General features: G+C 45.8%; 1 protein-coding gene across 1 annotated transcript in view; it reads right to left on the reverse strand.

The window, feature by feature from the left end:
* Window positions 1-20,161, reverse strand: part of ACSS1 (acyl-CoA synthetase short chain family member 1) — a 1,294,163-nt gene that overhangs the window by 280,924 nt on the left and 993,078 nt on the right. The window contains exon 11 of the mRNA XM_078649067.1: window positions 622-749. Within this exon, the coding sequence (XP_078505193.1) occupies window positions 622-749 (128 nt within the window). The remainder of the gene's footprint in view (window positions 1-621; window positions 750-20,161) is intronic.

Raw genomic sequence — 20,161 nt, forward strand, 5'->3', positions numbered from 1 at the left:
ATTTGTAGGGAAAAACCAGACACTTTTTTCTGCAGAACTTCTTTGCCATTTTAAAAACAAAAAAAACCAATATTGCTGTATTTTGGGTATTTTTGTGTCTTATCCATGCGAATCCTCAAACCCAGTGTGCCTTTAGAATCCTCGAGATGTTGGAAGAAAAGGACGCAAATTTGGCATGGATACCATATGTGGACAAAAAGTTACAGACGCCTAAGTGCGAACTACCCCAAATACCCAAAAAAAGGCTTAGCACGGGCCACGGGGGAAGGGAAGGACTAGCAGTGAAGGGTTTAAGCCATGTAGCAAAGCAACATGTCTAAACAAGCATTGAGAAAGCCAATAGATGTCACATAGGTGAAGCATGTTGGTGTTGCCAATGCTTGTTTAAATTTAAAACTGCATCCCCAACTAAGGTGGTGGGGCTCAGCAAACTAATTTGTGGTACATTTTGTAACACAACTTACCCAATTCACAGTGATTTGGTGTTGCTAATAACTTCTTTGTTACACAGTGATGCAAGAGTTTAAAAAGCGTGTAAATTCCCACATACTGTTAACAAGAAACCTGAAAAATGTTCTTTAACATACACTGAGTAGTGAATATCAATTGCATAAAAAATACCATTGCATCTTCAATCTCTGCTGTTCCCAGCCGATGGCCACTGATATTTAGGACATCGTCCATACGACCAGTTATCTGATAATATCCTTCTCTAGACCGATGAGCACCGTCCCCGGTGAAATAATAGCCTGCAACAAGGAAAACTTCTTAGTTGTAATTTTTATATTTTTTTGCGAATAGTAAAAAAATAAGAATTAAACCATGTAAAATCAGATGCATTTACACAATAAAATGTAAACTTTGATGCTATATTGTCTATCTTGATAGCAATCTGCTAATTTGCTTTACTGTCCAATTTCTGTTTTACTGCGTGTTCTTTCATTTCTGAGGTTTACTGGAGTAGCATGCTTTTGTTGGATTTACTTCACAATACTTCTTTCTTTTCTGATTTGTGGAAGAATAATGTCCAGATTTGGACTAAGGAGACTTTAGCACTGAGGAGATTAGATACTCCAGGTAAATACCATTCAAAAGAAGAAAGGAAGACACACAGTAAAGGATGGAGCAGAGCTGAGGGATTGAAATAGAGCTTACATTTTTTGAAGTGTGTCTCTTAAAATGCCATTATAGTTTATTTGAAGCAGATGGAAAGAGTAGTTGTAGTCAAAGGAAATAATGTACCAGAACACTGCTTGACTTTGAAGGTGTTTAGTGCTGTGACCTCTATTGGTAGAAGCTGCCAATCACTACAATGAACACTGTTTCACAAAAATGCCAGAGTTAGAGCCAATCACATCACACCACTGCTTATTTTGAGCTGGTGGATGCAGATGGTGGGCACCTGTACTCATTTTTGGGGACTGGGACTTCTATTTCTTCACCAAACTTTGGCCCAGAGCATAATAGAAGGAAGGGATGAAAAGGTAAAAATAAACAGTGACTAAGGTAGAAAAAACAAGGATGAAAAAGAACCTGCAAGGGTGAGATAAAGGGACATGGAGGATGGGGTGATGGAAGAAAGTATTTGAAGATGGAATAATAATCAAACAGCCGTGGTAATGGACAACCACAACATTCGGCAGCCCGAACAGCAGGCCTCAAAGAAAATCTTTAGGCCATGTATTCATTGTTTTTTTTTACATACTACGCACACCATCTCAACCTATTTGACAGCAGATTACATTATAGCATTGACCCCTTGTCACACCCCCTTAGCTTGAGACGCTAAAAAAGAGCAAGGAGTGGGGTGTGTGAGTCCTGTTGAAGGTCTGCCCTGATGTGCTTTAATGCCCCATGAGATAAGGTATAGAGAGAATGGTGGCTCGCAGAAGCAAATGGTAGCCACTGATATTCCTGGCTCTACCCAGTTGGTGTCCCCACTCCTGTCAGAGTTTGAAACAGACTCTTAAGCGCTAAGCCAACAGGATCTATTGTAGTGTAGTTCCTCTATTCCCAATAGGCTCTGCGCATTGGAATAATATAAACAGCAGTGTAGACGTAGGACGGAGGTCGACTAGGTCTCTAATAACTATATTAGACTTAATTAGTTTTGCCAGCTAGCTCAGAGGTCACTAGAAACTTTCTCGAATGTTCAGGAAAGAGGTAACTCTCCTCATTTAGACAAGAAGGGATTAGCTTCTGACAACCATATAACATGACAACTTTGCTCCCTCAGAATAAAGAGTGTATCTCTAGAGTAACCCTGGGCGAAGCACTACGCTACGCTAGCGTAGTTTGCGAAGTTTGCGCAACTTCGCACTTCGCGAGCTGCACGTAGCACAGTGCGAACATGCATAGCGCAGCGTAGCGTAGTGCAGCGGTCATTTTTTGCTTGTTCGCCGTCCTCAACGTCATGTTCGCGACCGCGAGCAAGCAAAATGACATCCCGGCGAGACCCTCAACTTGGGGAGGTCAGGTTTCTCATTGCGAGTGGTCGTGCATGCTCGCGACCGCTCGCGATGAGAAACTACAAGTTCGCGTTGAGAAAGCTGCCACTCAAGTAAAAATCTACTCGAGCGGCAGAAAACTATAGCTCGCACTGTGCAAGATGCAGTTTTCAATGATTGCACAGTGCCGGATGCTTGTTTGCACTGTGCAATCATTGAAAATGCATCTTGCACAGTGCGAACATGCTACTACGCAGCTCGCGTAGTGCTACGTGAAGTTTGCCTAGTGCGAAGTGCACTTCGCGTAGCTTTGCGTAGCGCTACTTCACGAACTATGCCCAGGGTTACTCTAAAGTCGTGTGAAAACAAAAGACAACTTATTTCGCTCAATCAATCGTGCATACTTAGTTTCACCAGAGTGCAGAGAAATAGAGAGACGGGCGTTTTCAATAAAAGGTGTTATTTATTGAGCAGTCTTCTTTCTCATGCAAGAGAAATGAATTGCCACAATTGCAATACTTAGCATAAATTAAAGTGCGTACAGTAAAAGGAGTATTATTAAATAATACTGTAAAAGCATTGATATGGTTTCTTAGCCATATGATACTTTAAAATGGATAAAATATATACATACATAAAAACATTGACTAACGTACTCAACTGGTGCTTCTAATCTACGCCTACCCTGGTGTACCTGACCTAGGCCTAATACGTGGGAAGGAGTAACTAAGTAGCAGTTTAAGTTAAGTTGGTTTTGCCAAGGATAGTCAGCTCCGTACCTTGGTTCTTAGAATGAAGGAGGTCTTGTATCTCTCTCTCAGGACTCGATATCCCAGCAACCCGCAAGGGTGGCTGGAAACACCGGAGCTAGATTTTCTCGGCTGGAGAAAAAGACAGCGTCTTTCTCTGTGCGTCAAAGGGGAGGGGCGGCTTCCTTCGGCTCCTCGCATTAGCTGGGCTTCCGGGCAAGTAGATAGCCCCTCTGCTCCAAACCACAGTGTGTTTGCTTAAGGCAACGTTGGTATATTTATACCTGAAAGGTGCCGGGTTTGACGTAAGGTTGGACATAAGACGTCACCAAGAACTAACAGTTCTTTCTGACTCTAGGAGTTCTTGTGCAAATCAAAACAAGAGCAGGGGGATTTCCCGGGCTGCTGGAGGCTTGGTTTGTTTAAAGAACGCGTTGTACTTTCTAGGAGTCTAGGGGAGTAGCCATGCCGTATTAGGACTGCATGGGCTATTACTAAATATGGATATGATTCTTATGCCTTTATAAGGATATTATTTATTATAGCCATATAAGGGCATCAATCGGGAATATCGAATTAGGGTCCTAGATAGAAACACAACACCCACTCCACGGATTAATGTCCATCATTACTAAAAACTAAGCAATATTAAACATAATGATGCATGTGTATTTTCCAACCCACCCCAAAATACATAAATTGCATTTGAAATGGTATATGGCAAATACATGAAAAATGAGTATTGGTACTGTATGCTTTTCAAGCAGTGTTATCATTCAGTTAAATGCATATATATATCAGCTGAATGAAATTGCGAAAATAACACATGAAAGGCTCTGAATACAGAAAAGAAGGTCGAGACCATTCCATCACATATTTATACAAATGCTGTACATGTGCTAGAGGCTGAGGTAAAATATTTTCTCTAGAGTTCCTAAAATAGAAGCTCTGTTCTCCAAGAATAGTTCTACTTTGAGCAGAGTACTTTGTGCCAAAAAAGAGGGTAAATATTTTGGAAGTGGGAAAAAAAAAATTTTGCTCTCAAGGGAAAAAATAGTTCCAATTGTTTTCAGTAGCTGTGTATCAAAAACTGAAGGCCGAATTCAGAGTTCAGGGAACGCTGTGTGTTCGTTGTTTTAAAAAGTTATTCTTTTTGTTCCGGGGAAAACGTCATTTCAGACAGACTCGCAAAAAATTGGTCTACAACATCAGGTGAAAGTTCGACCAAGTTCGAAAATGCTGAAATTGTGCATATGTGAGAATGATTGCTATCATCGATGTCAGGATCAGCAATGCTCACAGAAGGTTGTACCTGTTTGGTGCTGCTTTCCTCTCCTACTTCACCGCTACCTAATCGTAGTGGTGTAGTCTCAACGAATGCCGTCATCAGAATTGGTAACCGCTGGGGACAACACGATGCATGAGTCGTTACCGGACCTAGCAAGGTATCTATATCCATTGGTACTGCTGATGGTAGTGTAAGACAGACGTCCAACACGCATTCTTCTCCGCATAGCAGACATCGAAGCACAGGTAAGATGCAATCTTGCCAGATAGGTCTGAATGAAAGAAACCAGGTTGCACTTAGATCTCTTAGCCGGGTTAATCCAAGGACTTTAGTGATGCGGTCCCTGTAGCGTATAGCTAGGATCGTTTCTCCCATCGTTGCTGGAGTCTTGTCTGTGGCTTGGCTTGCCATATCGGAGCAGAAGGATCAAAAATAAAATTCCTGCTACGAGTCCCAAAAGTAGAGCCAGACCGCCGAAGATAGAATAGACAAAATTCAGAAAGATGCCCAGAACTGTTTCAAAGGGTGTTAACAGTCCCGAAAAAATTGTCTTAAATACATGTGCAATGCTACTGGTATCAGACATGTTTAAAATTTGGGTCCACATTTCTACGAAATGTACGGGGCAATTTGTTGATAATAGGGAATGTATCTCTGCTGCTGTCCTTGCATATAGCCAGGTTCTGAGCTGGGATGGTGCAGTGAGCTAAAAAACGGTGATGGATTAAAACCATGATCTATTGACTTGGTAAGAGTATTCTGCATCATTCAGAAACTCTGTCCATCACCACCCCCCTTTCCAAAATCGGTTTTATCCACACTATGTGTGGGAGGGCATACTCAGACGTGAGTCCCTTGCTCATTGCACCATCAGGATTCAAGCAAGCCGGGCCGAAGAAGGCTGTGATGCCAGAAACCGGTCCCCGGAAGCTTGTTTCCTTCCCAGTATAAGAATTGGCTTGGTAGTTTGGTTTGCCCTGTTCCCATCATGCACTGGGACAGGAACAGACTAATTTGCATATAGCCAGGTTCTGAGCTGGGATGGTGCAGTGAGCTAAAAAACGGTGATGGATTAAAACCATGAGCTATTGACTTGGTAAGAGTATTCTGCATCATTCAGAAACTCTGTCCATCACCACCCCCCTTTTCCAAAATCGGTTTTATCCACACTATGTGTGGGAGGGTATACTCAGACGTGAGTCCCTTGCTCATTGCACCATCAGGATTCAAGCAAGCCGGGCCGAAGAAGGCTGTGATGCCAGAAACCGGTCTCCGGAAGCTTGTTTCCTTCCCAGTATAAGAATTGGCTTGGTAGTTTGGTTTGCCCTGTTCCCATCATGCACTGGGACAGGAACAGACTTATTTGCATATAGCCAGGTTCTGAGCTGGGATGGTGCAGTGAGCTAAAAAACGGTGATGGATTAAAACCATGATCTATTGACTTGGTAAGAGTATTCTGCATCATTCAGAAACTCTGTCCATCACCACCCCCCTTTTCCAAAATCGGTTTTATCCACACTATGTGTGGGAGGGCATTCTCAGACGTGAGTCCCTTGCTCATTGCACCATCAGGATTCAAGCAAGCCGGGCCGAAGAAGGCTGTGATGCCAGAAACCGGTCCCCAGAAGCTTGTTTCCTTCCCAGTATAAGAATTGGCTTGGTAGTTTGGTTTGCCATGTTCCCATCATGCACTGGGACAGGAACAGACTAATTTGCATATAGCCAGGTTCTGAGCTGGGATGGTGCAGTGAGCTAAAAAACGGTGATGGATTAAAACCATGATCTATTGACTTGCTAAGAGTATTCTGCATCATTCAGAAACTCTGTCCATCACCACCCCCCTTTTCCAAAATCGGTTTTATCCACACTATGTGTGGGAGGGTATACTCAGACGTTAGTCCCTTGCTGATTGCACCATCAGGATTCAAGCAAGCCGGGCCGAAGAAGGCTGTGATGCCAGAAACCAGTCCCCGGAAGCTTGTTTCCTTCCCAGTATAAGAATTGGCTTGGTAGTTTGGTTTGCCCTGTTCCCATCATGCACTGGGAATGGAACAGACTAATTTGCATATAGCCAGGTTCTGAGCTGGGATGGTGCAGTGAGCTAAAAAACGGTGATGGATTAAAACCATGATCTATTGACTTGGTAAGAGTATTCTGCATCATTCAGAAACTCTGTCCATCACCACTCCCCTTTTCCAAAATCGGTTTTATCCACACTATGTGTGGAGGGTATACTCAGACGTGAGTCCCTTGCTCATTGCACCATCAGGATTCAAGCAAGCCGGGCCGAAGAAGGCTGTGATGCCAGAAACCGGTCCCCGGAAGCTTGTTTCCTTCCCAGTATAAGAATTGGCTTGGTAGTTTGGTTTGCCCTGTTCCCATCATGCACTGGGACAGGAACAGACTAATTTGCATATAGCCAGGTTCTGAGCTGGGATGGTGCAGTGAGCTAAAAAACGGTGATGGATTAAAACCATGATCTATTGACTTGGTAAGAGTATTCTGCATCATTCAGAAACTCTGTCCATCACCACCCCCCTTTTCCAAAATCGGTTTTATCCACACTATGTGTGGGAGGGTATACTCAGACGTGAGTCCCTTGCTCATTGCACCATCAGGATTCAAGCAGGCCGGGCCGAAGAAGGCTGTGATGCCAGAAACCGGTCCCCGGAAGCTTGTTTCCTTCCCAGTATAAGAATTGGCTTGGTAGTTTGGTTTGCCCTGTTCCCATCATGCACTGGGACAGGAACAGACTAATTTGCATATAGCCAGGTTCTGAGCTGGGAAGGTGCAGTGAGCTAAAAAACGGTGATGGATTAAAACCATGATCTATTGACTTGGTAAGAGTATTCTGCATCATTCAGAAACTCTGTCCATCACCACCCCCCTTTTCCATAATCGGTTTTATCCACACTATGTGTGGGAGGGTATACTCAGACGTGAGTCCCTTGCTCATTGCACCATCAGGATTCAAGCAAGCCGCGCCGAAGTAGGCTGTGATGCCAGAAACCGGTCCCCGGAAGCTTGTTTCCTTCCCAGTATAAGAATTGGCTTGGTAGTTTGGGTTGCCCTGTTCCTATCATGCACTGGGTCAGGAACAGACTAATTTGCATATAGCCAGGTTCTGAGCTGGGATGGTGCAGTGAGCTAAAAAACGGTGATGGATTAAAACCATGATCTATTGACTTGGTAAGAGTATTCTGCATCATTCAGAAACTCTGCCCATCACCACCCCCCTTTTCCAAAATCGGTTTTATCCACACTATGTGTGGGAGGGTATACTCAGACGTGAGTCCCTTGCTCATTGTACCATCAGGATTCAAGCAAGCCGGGCCGAAGAAGGCTGTGATGCCAGAAACCGGTCCCCGGAAGCTTGTTTCCTTCCCAGTATAAGAATTGGCTTGGTAGTTTGGTTTGCCCTGTTCCCATCATGCACTGGGACAGGAACAGACTAATTTGCATATAGCCAGGTTCTGAGCTGGGATGGTGCAGTGAGCTAAAAAACGGTGATGGATTAAAACCATGATCTATTGACTTGGTAAGAGTATTCTGCATCATTCAGAAACTCTGCCCATCACCACCCCCCTTTTCCAAAATCGGTTTTATCCACACTATGTGTGGGAGGGTATACTCAGACGTGAGTCCCTTGCTCATTGCACCATCAGGATTCAAGCAAGCCGGGCCGAAGAAGGCTGTGATGCCAGAAACCGGTCCCCGGAAGCTTGTTTCCTTCCCAGTATAAGAATTGGCTTGGTAGTTTGGTTTGCCCTGTTCCCATCATGCACTGGGACAGGAACAGACTAATTTGCATATAGCCAGGTTCTGAGCTGGGATGGTGCAGTGAGCTAAAAAACGGTGATGGATTAAAACCATGATCTATTGACTTGGTAAGAGTATTCTGCATCATTCAGAAACTCTGTCCATCACCACCCCCCTTTTCCAAAATTGGTTTTATCCACACTATGTGTGGGAGGGTATACTCAGACGTTAGTCCCTTGCTGATTGCACCATCAGGATTCAAGCAAGCCGGGCCGAAGAAGGCTGTGATGCCAGAAACCGGTCCCCGGAAGCTTGTTTCCTTCCCAGTATAAGAATTGGCTTGGTAGTTTGGTTTGCCCTGTTCCCATCATGCACTGGGAATGGAACAGACTAATTTGCATATAGCCAGGTTCTGAGCTGGGATGGTGCAGTGAGCTAAAAAACGGTGATGGATTAAAACCATGATCTATTGACTTGGTAAGAGTATTCTGCATCATTCAGAAACTCTGTCCATCACCACCCCCCTTTTCCATAATCGGTTTTATCCACACTATGTGTGGGAGGGTATACTCAGACGTGAGTCCCTTGCTCATTGCACCATCAGGATTCAAGCAAGCCGGGCCGAAGAAGGCTGTGATGCCAGAAACCGGTCCCCGGAAGCTTGTTTCCTTCCCAGTATAAGAATTGGCTTGGTAGTTTGGGTTGCCCTGTTCCTATCATGCACTGGGACAGGAACAGACTAATTTGCATATAGCCAGGTTCTGAGCTGGCATGGTGCAGTGAGCTAAAAAACGGTGATGGATTAAAACCATGATCTATTGACTTGGTAAGAGTATTCTGCATCATTCAGAAACTCTGTCCATCACCACCCCCCTTTTCCAAAATCGGTTTTATCCACACTATGTGTGGGAGGGTATACTCAGACGTGAGTCCCTTGCTCATTGCACCATCAGGATTCAAGCAAGCCGGGCCGAAGAAGGCTGTGATGCCAGAAACCGGTCCCCGGAAGCTTGTTTCCTTCCCAGTATAAGAATTGGCTTGGTAGTTTGGTTTGCCCTGTTCCCATCATGCACTGGGACAGGAACAGACTAATTTGCATATAGGCAGGTTCTGAGCTGGGATGGTGCAGTGAGCTAAAAAACGGTGATGGATTAAAACCATGATCTATTGACTTGCTAAGAGTATTCTGCATCATTCAGAAACTCTGTCCATCACCACCCCCCTTTTCCAAAATCGGTTTTATCCACACTATGTGTGGGAGGGTATACTCAGACGTGAGTCCCTTGCTCATTGCACCATCAGGATTCAAGCAAGCCGGGCAGAAGAAGGCTGTGATGCCAGAAACCGGTCTCCGGAAGCTTGTTTCCTTCCCAGTATAAGAATTGGCTTGGTAGTTTGGTTTGCCCTGTTCCCATCATGCACTGGGACAGGAACAGACTAATTTGCATATAGCCAGGTTCTGAGCTGGGATGGTGCAGTGAGCTAAAAAACGGTGATGGATTAAAACCATGATCTACTGACTTGGTAAGAGTATTCTGCATCATTCAGAAACTCTGTCCATCACCACCCCCCTTTTCCAAAATCGGTTTTATCCACACTATGTGTGGGAGGGTATACTCAGACGTGAGTCCCTTGCTCATTGCACCATCAGGATTCAAGCAGGCCGGGCCGAAGAAGGCTGTGATGCCAGAAACCGGTCCCCGGAAGCTTGTTTCCTTCCCAGTATAAGAATTGGCTTGGTAGTTTGGTTTGCCCTGTTCCCATCATGCACTGGGACAGGAACAGACTAATTTGCATATAGCCAGGTTCTGAGCTGGGAAGGTGCAGTGAGCTAAAAAACGGTGATGGATTAAAACCATGATCTATTGACTTGGTAAGAGTATTCTGCATCATTCAGAAACTCTGTCCATCACCACCCCCCTTTTCCATAATCGGTTTTATCCACACTATGTGTGGGAGGGTATACTCAGACGTGAGTCCCTTGCTCATTGCACCATCAGGATTCAAGCAAGCCGGGCCGAAGAAGGCTGTGATGCCAGAAACCGGTCCCCGGAAGCTTGTTTCCTTCCCAGTATAAGAATTGGCTTGGTAGTTTGGGTTGCCCTGTTCCTATCATGCACTGGGTCAGGAACAGACTAATTTGCATATAGCCAGGTTCTGAGCTGGGATGGTGCAGTGAGCTAAAAAACGGTGATGGATTAAAACCATGATCTATTGACTTGGTAAGAGTATTCTGCATCATTCAGAAACTCTGCCCATCACCACCCCCCTTTTCCAAAATCGGTTTTATCCACACTATGTGTGGGAGGGTATACTCAGACGTGAGTCCCTTGCTCATTGCACCATCAGGATTCAAGCAAGCCGGGCCGAAGAAGGCTGTGATGCCAGAAACCGGTCCCCGGAAGCTTGTTTCCTTCCCAGTATAAGAATTGGCTTGGTAGTTTGGTTTGCCCTGTTCCCATCATGCACTGGGACAGGAACAGACTAATTTGCATATAGCTAGGTTCTGAGCTGGGATGGTGCAGTGAGCTAAAAAACGGTGATGGATTAAAACCATGATCTATTGACTTGGTAAGAGTATTCTGCATCATTCAGAAACTCTGTCCATCACCACCCCCCTTTTCCAAAATCGGTTTTATCCACACTATGTGTGGGAGGGTATACTCAGACGTGAGTCCCTTGCTCATTGCACCATCAGGATTCAAGCAAGCCGGGCCGAAGAAGGCTGTGATGCCAGAAACCGGTCCCCGGAAGCTTGTTTCCTTCCAAGTATAAGAATTGGCTTGGTAGTTTGGTTTGCCCTGTTCCCATCATGCACTGGGACAGGAACAGACTAATTTGCATATAGCCAGGTTCTGAGCTGGCATGGTGCAGTGAGCTAAAAAACGGTGATGGATTAAAACCATGATCTATTGACTTGGTAAGAGTATTCTGCATCATTCAGAAACTCTGTCCATCACCACCCCCCTTTTCCAAAATCGGTTTTATCCACACTATGTGTGGGAGGGTATACTCAGACGTGAGTCCCTTGCTCATTGCACCATCAGGATTCAAGCAAGCCGGGCCGAAGAAGGCTGTGATGCCAGAAACCGGTCCCCGGAAGCTTGTTTCCTTCCCAGTATAAGAATTGGCTTGGTAGTTTGGTTTGCCCTGTTCCCATCATGCACTGGGAATGGAACAGACTAATTTGCATATAGCCAGGTTCTGAGCTGGGATGGTGCAGTGAGCTAAAAAACGGTGATGGATTAAAACCATGATCTATTGACTTGGTAAGAGTATTCTGCATCATTCAGAAACTCTGTCCATCACCACCCCCCTTTTCCATAATCGGTTTTATCCACACTATGTGTGGGAGGGTATACTCAGACGTGAGTCCCTTGCTCATTGCACCATCAGGATTCAAGCAAGCCGGGCCGAAGAAGGCTGTGATGCCAGAAACCGGTCCCCGGAAGCTTGTTTCCTTCCCAGTATAAGAATTGGCTTGGTAGTTTGGGTTGCCCTGTTCCTATCATGCACTGGGACAGGAACAGACTAATTTGCATATAGCCAGGTTCTGAGCTGGCATGGTGCAGTGAGCTAAAAAATGGTGATGGATTAAAACCATGATCTATTGACTTGGTAAGAGTATTCTGCATCATTCAGAAACTCTGTCCATCACCACCCCCCTTTTCCAAAATCGGTTTTATCCACACTATGTGTGGGAGGGCATACTCAGACGTGAGTCCCTTGCTCGTTGCACCATCAGGATTCAAGCAAGCCGGGCCGAAGAAGGCTGTGATGCCAGAAACCGGTCCCCGGAAGCTTGTTTCCTTCCCAGTATAAGAATTGGCTTGGTAGTTTGGTTTGCCCTGTTCCCATCATGCACTGGGACAGGAACAGACTAATTTGCATATAGCCAGGTTCTGAGCTGGGATGGTGCAGTGAGCTAAAAAACGGTGATGGATTAAAACCATGATCTACTGACTTGGTAAGAGTATTATGCATCATTCAGAAACTCTGTCCATCACCACCCCCCTTTTCCAAAATCGGTTTTATCCACACTATGTGTGGGAGGGTATACTCAGACGTGAGTCCCTTGCTCATTGCACCATCAGGATTCAAGCAAGCCGGGCCGAAGAAGGCTGTGATGCCAGAAACCGGTCCCCGGAAGCTTGTTTCCTTCCCAGTATAAGAATTGGCTTGGTAGTTTGGTTTGCCCTGTTCCCATCATGCACTGGGACAGGAACAGACTAATTTGCATATAGCCAGGTTCTGAGCTGGGATGGTGCAGTGAGCTAAAAAACGGTGATGGATTAAAACCATGATCTATTGACTTGGTAAGAGTATTCTGCATCATTCAGAAACTCTGTCCATCACCACCCCCCTTTTCTAAAATCGGTTTTATCCACACTATGTGTGGGAGGGTATACTCAGACGTGAGTCCCTTGCTCATTGCACCATCAGGATTCAAGCAAGCCGGGCCGAAGAAGGCTGTGATGCCAGAAACCGGTCCCCGGAAGCTTGTTTCCTTCCCAGTATAAGAATTGGCTTGGTAGTTTGGTTTGCCCTGTTCCCATCATGCACTGGGACAGGAACAGACTAATTTGCATATAGCCAGGTTCTGAGCTGGGATGGTGCAGTGAGCTAAAAAACGGTGATGGATTAAAACCATGATCTATTGACTTGGTAAGAGTATTCTGCATCATTCAGAAACTCTGTCCATCACCACCCCCCTTTTCCAAAATTGGTTTTATCCACACTATGTGTGGGAGGGTATACTCAGACGTTAGTCCCTTGCTGATTGCACCATCAGGATTCAAGCAAGCCGGGCCGAAGAAGGCTGTGATGCCAGAAACCGGTCCCCGGAAGCTTGTTTCCTTCCCAGTATAAGAATTGGCTTGGTAGTTTGGTTTGCCCTGTTCCCATCATGCACTGGGACAGGAACAGACTAATTTGCATATAGCCAGGTTCTGAGCTGGGATGGTGCAGTGAGCTAAAAAACGGTGATGGATTAAAACCATGATCTATTGACTTGGTAAGAGTATTCTGCATCATTCAGAAACTCTGTCCATCACCACCCCCCTTTTCCAAAATCGGTTTTATCCACACTATGTGTGGGAGGGTATACTCAGACGTGAGTCCCTTGCTCATTGCACCATCAGGATTCAAGCAAGCCGGGCCGAAGAAGGCTGTGATGCCAGAAACCGGTCCCCGGAAGCTTGTTTCCTTCCCAGTATAAGAATTGGCTTGGTAGTTTGGTTTGCCCTGTTCCCATCATGCACTGGGACAGGAACAGACTAATTTGCATATAGCCAGGTTCTGAGCTGGGATGGTGCAGTGAGCTAAAAAATGGTGATGGATTAAAACCATGATCTATTGACTTGGTAAGAGTATTCTGCATCATTCAGAAACTCTGTCCATCACCACCCCCCTTTTCCAAAATCGGTTTTATCCACACTATGTGTGGGAGGATACTCAGACGTGAGTCCCTTGCTCATTGCACCATCAGGATTCAAGCAAGCCGGGCCGAAGAAGGCTGTGATGCCAGAAACCGGTCCCCGGAAGCTTGTTTCCTTCCCAGTATAAGAATTGGCTTGGTAGTTTGGTTTGCCCTGTTCCCATCATGCACTGGGACAGGAACATACTAATTTGAATATAGCCAGGTTCTGAGCTGGGATGGTGCAGTGAGCTAAAAAACGGTGATGGATTAAAACCATGATCTATTGACTTGGTAAGAGTATTCTGCATCATTCAGAAACTCTGTCCATCACCACCCCCCTTTTCTAAAATCGGTTTTATCCACACTATGTGTGGGAGGGTATACTCAGACGTGAGTCCCTTGCTCATTGCACCATCAGGATTCAAGCAAGCCGGGCCGAAGAAGGCTGTGATGCCAGAAACCGGTCCCCGGAAGCTTGTTTCCTTCCCAGTATAAGAATTGGCTTGGTAGTTTGGTTTGCCCTGTTCCCATCATGCACTGGGACAGGAACAGACTAATTTGCATATAGCCAGGTTCTGAGCTGGGATGGTGCAGTGAGCTAAAAAACGGTTATGGATTAAAACCATGATCTATTGACTTGGTAAGAGTATTCTGCATCATTCAGAAACTCTGTCCATCACCACCCCCCTTTTCCAAAATTGGTTTTATCCACACTATGTGTGGGAGGGTATACTCAGACGTTAGTCCCTTGCTGATTGCACCATCAGGATTCAAGCAAGCCGGGCCGAAGAAGGCTGTGATGCCAGAAACCAGTCCCCGGAAGCTTGTTTCCTTCCCAGTATAAGAATTGGCTTGGTAGTTTGGTTTGCCCTGTTCCCATCATGCACTGGGAATGGAACAGACTAATTTGCATATAGCCAGGTTCTGAGCTGGGATGGTGCAGTGAGCTAAAAAACGGTGATGGATTAAAACCATGATCTATTGACTTGGTAAGAGTATTCTGCATCATTCAGAAACTCTGTCCATCACCACTCCCCTTTTCCAAAATCGGTTTTATCCACACTATGTGTGGAGGGTATACTCAGACGTGAGTCCCTTGCTCATTGCACCATCAGGATTCAAGCAAGCTGGGCCGAAGAAGGCTGTGATGCCAGAAACCGGTCCCCGGAAGCTTGTTTCCTTCCCAGTATAAGAATTGGCTTGGTAGTTTGGTTTGCCCTGTTCCCATCATGCACTGGGACAGGAACAGACTAATTTGCATATAGCCAGGTTCTGAGCTGGGATGGTGCAGTGAGCTAAAAAACGGTGATGGATTAAAACCATGATCTATTGACTTGGTAAGAGTATTCTGCATCATTCAGAAACTCTGTCCATCACCACCCCCCTTTTCCAAAATCGGTTTTATCCACACTATGTGTGGGAGGGTATACTCAGACGTGAGTCCCTTGCTCATTGCACCATCAGGATTCAAGCAAGCCGGGCCGAAGAAGGCTGTGATGCCAGAAACCGGTCCCCGGAAGCTTGTTTCCTTCCCAGTATAAGAATTGGCTTGGTAGTTTGGTTTGCCCTGTTCCCATCATGCACTGGGACAGGAACAGACTAATTTGCATATAGCCAGGTTCTGAGCTGGGATGGTGCAGTGAGCTAAAAAATGGTGATGGATTAAAACCATGATCTATTGACTTGGTAAGAGTATTCTGCATCATTCAGAAACTCTGTCCATCACCACCCCCCTTTTCCAAAATCAGTTTTTATCCACACTATGTGTGGGAGGATACTCAGACGTGAGTCCCTTGCTCATTGCACCATCAGGATTCAAGCAAGCCGGGCCGAAGAAGGCTGTGATGCCAGAAACCGGTCCCCGGAAGCTTGTTTCCTTCCCAGTATAAGAATTGGCTTGGTAGTTTGGTTTGCCCTGTTCCCATCATGCACTGGGACAGGAACATACTAATTTGAATATATAGACAGGTTCTGAGCTGGGATGGTGCAGTGAGATAAAAAACGGTGATGGATTAAAACCATGATCTATTGACTTGGTAAGAGTATTCTGCATCATTCAGAAACTCTGTCCATCACCACCCCCCTTTTCCAAAATCGGTTTTATCCACACTATGTGTGGGAGGGTATACTCAGACGTGAGTCCCTTGCTCATTGCACCATCAGGATTCAAGCAAGCCGGGCCGAAGAAGGCTGTGATGCCAGAAACCGGTCCCCGGAAGCTTGTTTCCTTCCCAGTATAAGAATTGGCTTGGTAGTTTGGTTTGCCCTGTTCCCATCATGCACTGGGACAGGAACAGACTAATTTGCATATAGCCAGGTTCTGAGCTGGGATGGTGCAGTGAGCTAAAAAACGGTGATGGATTAAAACCATGATCTATTGACTTGGTAAGAGTATTCTGCATCATTCAGAAACTCTGTCCATCACCACCCCCCTTTTCCAAAATCAGTTTTATCCACACTATGTGTGGGAGGGTATACTCAGACGTGAGTCCCTTGCTCATTGCACCATCAGGATTCCAGCAAGCCGGGCCGAAGAAGGCTGTGATTCCAGAAACCGGTCCCCGGAAGCTTGTTTCCTTCCCAGTATAAGAATTGGCTTGGTAGTTTGGTTTGCTCTGTTCCCATCATGCACTGGGACAGGAACAGACTAATTTGCATATAGCCAGGTTCTGAGCTGGGATGGTGCAGTGAGCGAAAAAACGGTGATGGATTAAAACCATGATCTATTGACTTGGTAAGAGTATTCTGCATCATTCAGAAACTCCGTCCATCACCACCCCCCTTTTCCAAAATCGGTTTTATCCACACTATGTGTGGGAGGGTATACTCAGACGTGAGTCCCTTGCTCATTGCACCATCAGGATTCAAGCAAGCCGGGCCGAAGAAGGCTGTGATGCCAGAAAACGGTCCCCGGAAGCTTGTTTCCTTCCCAGTATAAGAATTGGCTTGGTAGTTTGGTTTGCCCTGTTCCCATCATGCACTGGGACAGGAACAGACTAATTTGCATATAGCCAGGTTCTGAGCTGGGATGGTGCAGTGAGCTAAAAAACGGTGATGGATTAAAACCATGATCTATTGACTTGGTAAGAGTATTCTGCATCATTCAGAAACTCCGTCCATCACCACCCCCCTTTTCCAAAATCGGTTTTATCCACACTATGTGTGGGAGGGTATACTCAGACGTGAGTCCCTTGCTCATTGCACCATCAGGATTCAAGCAAGCCGGGCCGAAGAAGGCTGTGATACCAGAAACCGGTCCTCGGAAGCTTGTTTCCTTCCCAGTATAAGAATTGGCTTGGTAGTTTGGTTTGCCCTGTTCCCATCATGCACTGGGACAGGAACAGACTAATTTGCATATAGCCAGGTTCTGAGCTGGGATGGTGCAGTGAGCTAAAAAACGGTGATGGATTAAAACCATGATCTATTGACTTGGTAAGAGTATTCTGCATCATTCAGAAACTCTGTCCATCACCACCCCCCTTTTCCAAAATCGGTTTTATCCACACTATGTGTGGGAGGGTATACTCAGACGTGAGTCCCTTGCTCATTGCACCATCAGGATTCAAGCAAGCCGGGCCGAAGAAGGCTGTGATGCCAGAAACCGGTCCCCGGAAGCTTGTTTCCTTCCCAGTATAAGAATTGGCTTGGTAGTTTGGTTTGCCCTGTTCCCATCATGCACTGGGACAGGAACAGACTAATTTGCATATAGCCAGGTTCTGAGCTGGGATGGTGCAGTGAGCTAAAAAACGGTGATGGATTAAAACCATGATCTATTGACTTGGTAAGAGTATTCTGCATCATTCAGAAACTCTGTCCATCACCACCCCCCTTTTCCAAAATCGGTTTTATCCACACTATGTGTGGGAGGGTATACTCAGACGTGAGTCCCTTGCTCATTGCACCATCAGGATTCAAGCAAGCCGGGCCGAAGAAGGCTGTGATGCCAGAAACCGGTCCCCAGAAGCTTGTTTCCTTCCCAGTATAAGAATTGGCTTGGTAGTTTGGTTTGCCCTGTTCCCATCATGAACTGGGACAGGAACATACTAATTTGCATATAGCCAGGTTCTGAGCTGGGATGGTGCAGTGAGCTAAAAAACGGTGATGGATTAAAACCATGATCTATTGACTTGGTAAGAGTATTCTGCATCATTCAGAAACTCTGTCCATCACCACCCCCCTTTTCCAAAATCGGTTTTATCCACACTATGTGTGGGAGGGTATACTCAGACGTGAGTCCCTTGCTCATTGCACCATCAGGATTCAAGCAAGCCGGGCCGAAGAAGGCTGTGATGCCAGAAACCAGTCCCCGGAAGCTTGTTTCCTTCCCAGTATAAGAATTGGCTTGGTAGTTTGGTTTGCCCTGTTCCCATCATGCACTGGGACAGGAACAGACTAATTTGCATATAGCCAGGTTCCGAGCTGGGATGGTGCAGTGAGCTAAAAAACGGTGATGGATTAAAACCATGATCTATTGACTTGGTAAGGGTATTCTGCATCATTCAGAAACTCTGTCCATCTCCACCCCCCTTTTCCAAAATCGGTTTTATCCACACTATGTGTAGGAGGGTATACTCAGACGTGAGTCCCTTGCTCATTGCACCATCAGGATTCAAGCAAGCCGGGCCGAAGAAGGCTGTGATGCCAGAAACCGGTCCCCGGAAGCTTGTTTCCTTCCCAGTATAAGAATTGGGTTGGTAGTTTGGTTTGCCCTGTTCCCATCATGCACTGGGACAGGAACAGACTAATTTGCATATAGCCAGGTTCTGAGCTGGGATGGTGCAGTGAGCTAAAAAACGGTGATGGATTAAAACCATGATCTATTGACTTGGTAAGAGTATTCTGCATCATTCAGAAACTCTGTCCATCACCACTCCCCTTTTCCAAAATCGGTTTTATCCACAATATGTGTGGAGGGTATACTCAGACGTGAGTCCCTTGCTCATTGCACCATCAGGATTCAAGCAAGCCGGGCCGAAGAAGGCTGTGATGCCAGAAACCGGTCCCCGGAAGCTTTTTTCCTTCCCAGTATAAGAATTGGCTTGGTAGTTTGGTTTGCCCTGTTCCCATCATGCACTGGGACAGGAACAGACTAATTTGCATATAGCCAGGTTCTGAGCTGGGATGGTGCAGTGAGCTAAAAAATGGTGATGGATTATAACCATGATCTATTGACTTGGTAAGAGTATTCTGCATCATTCAGAAACTCTGTCCATCACCACCCCCCTTTTCCAAAATCGGTTTTTATCCACACTATGTGTGGGAGGATACTCAGACGTGAGTCCCTTGCTCATTGCACCATCAGGATTCAAGCAAGCCGGGCCGAAGAAGGCTGTGATGCCAGAAACCGGTCCCCGGAAGCTTGTTTCCTTCCCAGTATAAGAATTGGCTTGGTAGTTTGGTTTGCCCTGTTCCCATCATGCACTGGGACAGGAACATACTAATTTGCATATAGCCAGGTTCTGAGCTGGGATGGTGCAGTGAGCTAAAAAACGGTGATGGATTAAAACCATGATCTATTGACTTGGTAAGAGTATTCTGCATCATTCAGAAACTCTGTCCATCACCACCCCCCTTTTCCAAAATCGGTTTTATCCACACTATGTGTGGGAGGGTATACTCAGACGTGAGTCCCTTGCTCATTGCACCATCAGGATTCAAGCAAGCCGGGCCGAAGAAGGCTGTGATGCCAGAAACCGGTCCCCGGAAGCTTGTTTCCTTCCCAGTATAAGAATTGGCTTGGTAGTTTGGTTTGCCCTGTTTCCATCATGCACTGGGACAGGAACAGACTAATTTGCATATAGCCAGGTTCTGAGCTGGGATGGTGCAGTGAGCTAAAAAACGGTGATGGATTAAAACCATGATCTATTGACTTGGTAAGAGTATTCTGCATCATTCAGAAACTCTGTCCATCACCACCCCCCTTTTCCAAAATCAGTTTTATCCACACTATGTGTGGGAGGGTATATTCAGACGTGAGTCCCTTGCTCATTGCACCATCAGGATTCAAGCAAGCCGGGCCGAAGAAGGCTGTGATGCCAGAAACCGGTCCCCGGAAGCTTGTTTCCTTCCCAGTATAAGAATTGGCTTGGTAGTTTGGTTTGCTCTGTTCCCATCATGCACTGGGACAGGAACAGACTAATTTGCATATAGCCAGGTTCTGAGCTGGGATGGTGCAGTGAGCGAAAAAACGGTGATGGATTAAAACCATGATCTATTGACTTGGTAAGAGTATTCTGCATCATTCAGAAACTCCGTCCATCACCACCCCCCTTTTCCAAAATCGGTTTTATCCACACTATGTGTGGGAGGGTATACTCAGACGTGAGTCCCTTGCTCATTGCACCATCAGGATTCAAGCAAGCCGGGCCGAAGAAGGCTGTGATGCCAGAAAACGGTCCCCGGAAGCTTGTTTCCTTCCCAGTATAAGAATTGGCTTGGTAGTTTGGTTTGCCCTGTTCCCATCATGCACTGGGACAGGAACAGACTAATTTGCATATAG

Source organism: Lissotriton helveticus, chromosome 6, assembly GCF_964261635.1.
Source record: "Lissotriton helveticus chromosome 6, aLisHel1.1, whole genome shotgun sequence".
NCBI classification, from domain to species: domain Eukaryota; kingdom Metazoa; phylum Chordata; class Amphibia; order Caudata; family Salamandridae; genus Lissotriton; species Lissotriton helveticus.